Source organism: Carlito syrichta, unplaced genomic scaffold (assembly GCF_000164805.1).
Source record: "Carlito syrichta isolate Samal-C Ts95f unplaced genomic scaffold, Tarsius_syrichta-2.0.1 Scaffold304187, whole genome shotgun sequence".
Taxonomy (NCBI): Eukaryota; Metazoa; Chordata; class Mammalia; order Primates; family Tarsiidae; genus Carlito; species Carlito syrichta.
The window spans coordinates 1-8,920 of NW_007248283.1; the positions used below are offsets into that span (position 1 = coordinate 1).

The 8,920-nt window shown below is 37.3% G+C and overlaps 1 protein-coding gene across 1 annotated transcript; it reads left to right on the plus strand.

The window, feature by feature from the left end:
- The first annotated feature begins 1,312 nt into the window (after positions 1 to 1,312).
- On the plus strand, positions 1,313 to 8,423 carry LOC103261911 (zinc finger protein 658B-like). Its single transcript, XM_008059497.2, has 2 exons — positions 1,313 to 1,392; positions 5,555 to 8,423. Exon 2 carries the CDS (start codon positions 6,085 to 6,087, stop codon positions 7,507 to 7,509), a length of 1,425 nt encoding a protein of 474 aa, XP_008057688.2. The 5' UTR covers positions 1,313 to 1,392; positions 5,555 to 6,084; the 3' UTR covers positions 7,510 to 8,423.
- The last annotated feature ends 497 nt before the right edge of the window (positions 8,424 to 8,920 follow it).

The following is an 8,920-nucleotide window of genomic DNA, read 5'->3' on the forward strand; positions in this document are numbered from 1 at the left end:
GAATTTATCCTCTGGATTCTATTACTATTTTTCAGAAACCTACTTCTCTGACTAGTTGCCTGTACATCTTCTGCCAGCCTCTTTAATATATGTGGTCCTCAAGTGTTTTTCTTTTGGTACTTTTTCCTTAATCCCAATGTGCTCAAGGATCTGTCTGATTGTCTCTAATAACTTCAGTTACCAGCTGTGTATTAGTTTAAAGGCAGTTCCAGCTTTATGTCTCACACACTCCTTTGTAGCAACCAGAACAGATCTCTCACTCAAATGTCTCACACATTTTTTTCTTTTGTTTCTTAATTGTCAGTTTTTGACACCATCAAGAAGCTGATTATTTTGAAACATACAATATATTATTATTAACTAGAGTCACCATGCTTTGCAGTATCTTGAAAACTTGTTCCTCTTGTCTGATGGAAGCTTTGTATCCTTTGACCAACATCTCCTGTTTCTCTCCCCCTCTCCCCCAGACTTGGGTAACCACTATTCTATTCTTTCTTTACTTCTATACATTTTACTGTCTTAGATTCCGTGTATAAGTGAGATCTTATTTGAAAGATTTGTCTTTCTGTCAGTTAGAAGCAAAATAAAACAAAAAGACAGAGAGAGCAGCTTCTCACACAGCTAGACTAGGTTGCTACCTCAAGCAATAATCATCAGATGGTTGCTGCTTTGCTCTGTGATTATATCCTATTCTTATGTCGATTGCTGTTACTTCAGTATACATAGTGTTTTCTTACTATGGTCTCATTGGTTCCAACTTCTTTGTAAGCTGTTCCTTGTTCTTCATGAGCTCTGTATTTCTCTATTTTTATATATTTACTTATACATAAGTTTGGTCAGGTCTCTCTCTAGCACTCACATTTATTTCTTCCTCGGCTCCCAGTATTTACAGGGAGGATGTTCAAGGAGGGTATGAATTTCCTAGAGAAAACAATAATTCCGGGAATGTGCAAGAAGAGTTGTAGAAGGTTTAATTACATTGAATTTTTCTGTCTTAAAAACATCTGGAATTCATAAATTATATAGATGTGGTATGGTAAATTAAAAACCTTTTAAACTAGCTGAGTGACAAGTTTTAAGATGAAATTTGGTCCAAAATAAGCCTCTATAACCAACTGTTTTTGAGCCTCAAGAGTAAACAGGAAAAGTTCTCAGGTATTTTCTGTGTCACCTAATTTTGAGACCTTGAACAAAATATGTTGCTGAAGGGATCCGTGTCATTTGACGACATCACCGTGGAACCATCTAAGTGCTCATGGATCTGGTCCATTTATACCCTCAATTACTTCATTACAGGGTGTTGCATTACCAAACCCAAGGTTATCCTCAAGTTGGAGCAAGGAGAAGAACCATGGTCCCTAGAAGTCAAATTCCTAAACCAGACGTACCCAGGTGAGTGAGTGTTGACAGAAGGAGGCCCTTGGGGTAGTTAGCTCTTAGCGGAAGAGCACCTTGCAAATTTTTTTTGGGGGGGTAACAGCTTTATTGAGATATAATTCACATCTCATACAATTCATTCAAAATTATAGTTCAATGGTTTTTAATGTGTTTATAGATACAGTCTGCCCTCTGTATCCATGGGTTCTGCATTCGTGTATTCCAGCAACTATAGATTGAAACTATTTTAAAAAATGCATCTCTACTGAAAATGAACAGACTTTTTTGTCATTATTTCCTAAACAATATAGTATACAACTGTCTACTGTCTCTGTTTTATGAGGCTAGTGTAAGTAATATGGAGATGATTTAAAATATACCAGAGGGTGTACATAGGTTAAATGTAAATACTGTGCCATTTTATATCAAGGACTTGGGCATCCGTAGAGTTTGATATTCAAAGGAGTTGTAGATCCAGTCCTCCAAGGGATGACTCTATGTACAAAGCTCATCACCTCATAAAGAAATCTGTATCCTTTAGTTGTCACTCGTCTATATCTCTGACTCCTCTAGCTCTAAGTAGACATTAATCTACTTGTGTCTCTGCAGATCTGCCTATTCTGGACATTTTGTGTAAATGGAATCATATAACATGTGATCATGGCTTCTTTTGCTTAACTTAATATTTAAAAGGTTCATGTTATAGCATATGTCAGTGTTTCATCCTTTTTATGGCCAGATCCTATTTCATTGTTTGGATATACTGCCTGTGTTTCCACTCATCAGTCAGTAGATACTTGGACTACCATCGTTTGGCTATTATGGATAATGTTGATACAACATTTTTACAAGTTTTTGCATGGATATATGTTTTTATGCCTATTCATAAAATTCTGGATCATGTCGTACCTCTGTGTTTATCTGATTAAGGAACTGCCAGGCTGTTTTTCTAAATGACATCGCCATTTTCCATTCCTAACAACAGCCCACAGGGATTCTGATTTTTCCATATTCTTACCAACATTTGTTTGATTCCAGCCATCCTGGTGAATGTGAAGTGGCATTTCCTTGTGATTTTGATTTGTTTTTCTTTATTAGGCAGCTAGGGCTGTCATAATAGAATACCACAGACTGAGTGGATTAAGCAACAGAAATTCTCTCAGTTCTGGAGGCTGAAAGTCCAAGATAAGGATGCCAATAAGTTGATTTCTGGTGAGGCCTCTCTTTCCTGGCTTGCAGAAAGCCATAGTTCTTGGTGTGTTTTCACATGACCTTTCCTCTGTGCGTAGCCACTGGGGGAGAGAGAGAGCATCCTGGTGTGTTTTCCCTTTCTTGTAAGGACACCAGTGCTGGATTAAGGCTTTATCCTTATGGCCTCATTTTAACCTGGATTACCTCCTAAAGGCCTTGTCTCCAAATACAGTATTACTGGAGGTTAGTTCTTCAAAATATGAATTTGGGGATGGGACACAGTCCATAACAGTTTATTTGTCACTAATGATGTCAAATATCTTTTCATATGTATCTTAGCATTTGTCTATACTAATGATTCCAGAAATTTTAAAAAGTTATAGTTTTCAATATAATTCATAGAAGAAAAAGTAAAATCATCTTAATTATTAGAAGTGGTGCTCACTTATTGAAAGTTTTTGGTGTGAAGCCATATAAACAAATGGCATTACATAAAGATTGACATAATTTAGGTCAAGCATATCTCCCAGTCACTATATGTAAATGATTAGCGCATATAGCCTGGCCAAATAAGCTATCTCTAAACACAAAACTTAGAAAAATTGTTATAAAAGAATGGTAAAGTTTTTAGTCAATAAAAGTAAAATAATTTAGATTTCATGTTCTGTTGTCATTCAGGTTTGAATTCAGGTAATAAGTACATTAAAGTCTAGCCTGAGAGCACAGGAAAAAGAAAACATTTAAGGATTTGAATTACTGAACCAAATAATATGGTGTCAGTGTTCTAAAACAAAGGAATAAAGTTCTAAGAATCCAAAAAACTCCCTCTGGTTACAGTCCATATTCTCCTACTGCTTCTTTCTAGGGTTTTCAAATATAGTTATTTGCTTTTCTGGTTAAAAAAAGATAGATTAAAATGCCCTCACTAGAAGATACCACAACTAGCTAGCTTGCTTTCTGCCATGTGAGTCTGTTACAAGAATAGTCTATAACCCAAAGAGGTCACTCACAAGAATGCAATTGTGTTGGCACCCTATTCTGAGACTTCCAGGCTCTAGAACTGAGAAAAATAAATATTTGTTCTTTAAGCCACCTTAATTTGTTATAGTCGTTCATGTTGTTTTATCTGTTGAATGTTTGTTTTGTCAGTAATTTCCCCTCTTGCATTTATGATATTGAGAATTTGTGACTTTTTTTCTGCTTATCAGTGAAAAAAAACCTTTTAAAGTAACTAAGCTTTGGGTTGATTTTCTGTGCTGTTTTCTGTTTTCAGTTTTATTGTCTAGTCTTTCCTGTTTTTCTTCCATTACTTTCTTTAGATTTAATTGTCTCTTTGTCTAGTTTCTTCTTTAGATTTAATTGTCTCTCTTTGTCTAGTTTCTTAAAGTGGGAGCTTAAGTTTCCGGAGATCTCTCTTTTCAGATATAAAAATTTTAAACCACATATTTATGTCTGAGCACTGCTTTAGTTGCATTCACAAATTTCTGTATTTTTGTGTTGTTTTCATACACCTCAAAATATCTTATTTGAACATTCTTCTTTGACCCATGGGTGAATTCACAGAATATCATTTATAAATATTTTGTATTTCTCCAAGTAAAAAAGTGTTTATTAATTTCTAGTATAATTTCTCTGTAGCTCAAGAACATCTTTTGTATGATTTCTGTTCTGTATTTGTGAAGATTTGTCTAACAGCCAAGAATGTATTATATTTGGTGAATGTTCCATGTGCATTTGAGAAAATGTGAGTTTAGCTGTTGTAGAAAGCACTGTGACCTTGAGTTTGAAGGTGTGGTTATCACAAGTGCTACTTTATCTCTTCCCCCTATAGTTGTGCCTACCAGGTATTCCTGTCTCTTCTCCTGTTTCTGTGCTGCTTTTCTTCCTCTAGCTGCTATGAGTGACTGCTAGTGCCCTAAAACAGCAGATTTGTTGTTCTTGCCCTTACAGATGAATATATTTGTTCCATTAATTAGATAAGAATATATTTCTTTTTTTTTTTAAGTTGGAGTCTCAGTCATCCAGGTCACCCCAGTATTGACCTACTAGGCTCCAGCAATCCTTCCACCTTAGCCTTCCAAGTAGCCGAAAGTACAGGTGCTACAACTACCAACTACTTTTTTATTTATTGTAGAATGGCAACTCACCAAGTTGTCCAGTTTAGTCTCGAACCTGCGGGCTCAGGCAATCCACTTGCCTCGGTCTCCCAAAGTGATGGGATTACAGGCTAAGCTACCAATCCTGGCCGATAAGAATATATTTCTAGGCAGAATTTTGGCAGCAGCTCCTGTTACATCTTCCAGCATATCCCAAAAGTGGAACTTTCTCAGGATCCTTTATGATCTTTCCTATGAGTTCCCCATTTGGCTCATGGAGGGAAATATTACAAGAGCACACAGATAGTCTGTATCCATTGCAGTGGAAGGTTAGCTTCTTGATCAGCCTTCATGGAACCACAGAAGCATTCTGTTTTTGTTTTGCAAGGCTATGTGGATGTTGTCAAACATATTTTCAGTTCTGTTAAACTACTTTTGGCTAGAAGAAATGCTTTTTTTTCTTGGAGCTCTTTTTGTTGCTGGCTCCAGATTGTAGGTTTCTTCACCTCTGTCTAGGATATATGGGAAGCAGAAAGCAAAGCTTTGGAATTCTCTGCTGTGTCATTTCTTAAGTCCTGAGGTTCACATTTTTCTATTTTGTAGGGTCTTTGTATGTTTGTTCATGTTTTTTAAATTTTTTTTGTAAGGATTTTTAATTGTAAGAAGGAAGATCTGGGAGGAAAGGGACTACTCCATCTTGGATGAAAATAATGCCTGTTTCTTTAAACATGCATGAGGAACAAGAAAGAGTATCTGTCTGTGTGCATTTTTAGTCTTTGGAAACATGACCAGAAACAATAGAATAAAATATATAACAAAACATGATTACAAGTCCTTCTCCATGAAAAATGTAAGATTCATAATATGTTTTCAATTTTTTTTCATTTTAGGATATTATAAAATTGATGACAACATACAAGAGATCCAGGAAAAACAAAAGAAGCCTCTGTGTCAAGTAATATTTATTGATGACAATGATAAAACATTGAGTAAAGAAGAACAGAAAGCACACTTCATTCGGTATCAGAGAACCCGTTCAGGGAAGAAACTTCAATATGAAGAATGTGGGAAATCCTTTTGTACAAGTTCATACTCTATTCAGCATTCTGGAGCTCATGTGGGATTCAAACTTTATGAATGTAATGAATGTGGGCAATCTTTTACCTTCACTTCAGGCCTAAGAGCACATCAGAGAATTCACACAGGTAGGAAGCCCTATGAATGCAGTGACTGTGAGAAAACTTTTACCCATAATTCAGCCCTCAGAGTACATCAGAGGATTCACACAGGGGAGAAACCTTATGAGTGTAATGAATGTGAGGAAACTTTTGCCCGTAATTCAGTGCTTAGAGCACATGAGAAAATTCACACAGGGGAAAAACCCTATGAATGTAATGAATGTGGGAAAACTTTCACTGAGATGTCATATGCTAGTGCATGTCAGAGAGTTCACACAGGAGAGAAACCCTATGAATCTAATATATTTGGGAAACCATTTGCCCTTAACTCATCCCTTAGAGTGCATCAGAGAATTCACACAGGTGTAAAACCCTATGACTGTGATGAATGTGAGAAAACTTTCTCCCGGAAGTCACACCTTAGTGCACACCAGAGGACTCACACAGGGGAGAAACCCTGTGAATGTAATGAATGTGGGAAAACTTTCTCCCGGAAGTCAGAAGTTAGGGTACACCAGAGGACTCACACAGGGGAGAAACCCTATGAATGTAATATATGTGGGGAAACATTTGCCTTTAACTCAAAACTTAGAGTGCATCAGAGAATTCACACAGGTGTGAAACCCTATGAATGTGATGAATGTGGGAAAACTTTCTCCCGGAAGTCACACCTTAGTGGACACCAGAGGACTCATACAGGGGAGAAACCCTATGAATGTAATGAATGTGGGAAAACTTTCTCTGATAAGTCATATGCTAATGCACATCAGAGAGTTCACACAGAGGAGAAACCCTATGAATGTAATATATGTGGGAAACCATTTGCCCTTAACTCATACCTTAGAGTGCATCAGAGAATTCACACAGGTGTGAAACCCTATGGATGTAATGAATGTGGGAAAACTTTCTCCCGGAAGTCACACCTTAGTGTACACCAGAGGACTCACACAGGGGAGAAACCCTATGAATGTAATGAATGTGGGAAAACTTTCTCCCACAAGTCACAACTTAGTGAACACCAGAGGACTCACACCGGGCAGAAACCCTATGAATGTAATGAATGTGGGAAAACTTTATCCCAGAAGTCACAACTTAGGCTACACCAGAGGAGTCACACAGGGGAGAAACCCTATGAATGTAATGAATGTGGGAAAGCCTTCTCCCGGAAGTCAGAAGTTAGGGCACACCAGAGGACTCACACAGGGGAGAAACCCTATGAATGTAATGAATGTGGGAAAACTTTCTCACGGAAGTCAGAAGTTAGGGCACACCAGAGGACTCACACAGGGGAGAAACCCTATGAATGTAATATATGTGGGAAAACATTTGCCCTTAACTCAAACCTTAGAGTGCATCAGAGAATTCACACAGGTGTGAAACCCTATGGATGTGACGAATGTGGGAAAACTTTCTCCTGGAAGTCACACCTCAATGGACACCAGAGGACTCACACAGGGGAGAAACCCTATGAGTGTAATGAATGTGGGAAAGGTTTTGCCCAACTCTCAAATCTCAGAGTACACCAGAGAATTCACACAGGGGAGAAACCCTATGAATGTGGTGAATGTGGGAAAATTTTTGTTTCTAAGGCAGCTCTTAGAGTACATCACATCAGAATGCATACCAGAGAGAAAACCCTAACACATCATGAATTTGAGAAATCCTGAATTAACTCATACCTTATTTTATACCACACAGCAGAAAAACTCTTGTCATATAGACTGGAAAATTGTTTTCCTTAACATTTTCCTTTTCTACTAGGCTCATAGCTTGTTGAAAATCCCAATCTCATTCATCCAGGTGGGCTGATCAAAGAATATGATGCTAATGATATCTATTACATTTAGTCCTGGCCCTTAAGCATCTTAGAGTCTTCCTGGTCCATGGTAAGATGGGATTGAGATGATTTCCACAGCAAGTTGGCTTTTGTGTGTTGAATGTGGTGGAGCACAGGGTCAAAGGAAGCTGGAGTCTGGATAACTGTTTGGAATATAATTCTCTGCTTCCTGATCTTCATCAGTTGTTTGTTTTCAAGCAAGAATTAAGTTTGTTTTCCATTGAGCTCTCTGATTTGACCTATTAGTTAAATGCATTGTTTTGCTGTCTCTCTATTAGACTGGGATGAAATCCTATTAACATAATACATTTCAGAAGAACTATTAGAAATAGTTTTATTGTATATCAGAGACTTCACATGAAGAAGAAAATTGTCAACATCCTGAATGATCAGAAGCCTTCACTAAAGTCAGAGACATTTCAGGGAAAACCACAAAAGCCTTCACAGCAAAATTAATTGCATTAAACATCAAATAATTAGGATAAAATTTTATATTTTGAATAAATGATTTTTAACAAATATTGAATGCTTTTAGAAATTTCTTTCCTGAGGACGTGTCAGTTTCAGAATTGAAGAAAATAAAATCTTCACCCACAAAAACTTCTGTTTATGTAATACGAAAAAATTATAGAAAAAAGATAAGAAAATGCCTATAGACAAACTCACTTTAGAATGTGAAGTTTTTTTAATAGAGGAATACCTTAAATTCTGTGGATAACACCAATAAATATTTATGAAAAGTCACTGAGTGATGTGAAAGTCTGTATGAGTCTGTAAACATGACTTATTCCTGGTAAACTTGAGTGGGAGCCAAACCTGCTCTTGGCATGTCTACTTTCTTTTCTGGGCAAATGTGCCATCTGTTAGTTTCCTTCAACTTGCTGCTAGATTTTGGCCCCCCTGTTATGGCTGAATATGTCTTGCCCTGTTTTTATAGGAACTGAGATATCCCTGAGATTTCCCAAGCATTCTTGTGTGTATATGTGCGTGTGTGTGTGTGCACAGGTGCACTGGAGGTAGTGGTGGTGGTATTGATTCTTGCATACTTTTTGGGGGGAAGGGTATAGAGGACATTAGGTTTATCCTGCTCTAGTGATTCATTTTGCACTGAATGTTTATAAAACAAGTCATCTTCTCAAGCCTTTGAATGCGTCCTGCCTCAGCATCTAGCTTAGGATCTTGTTTTCCAGTATCATGATGCCTGCTTGCACTGTGTTTCCAAGTTAGTGGTGTTCCTACCA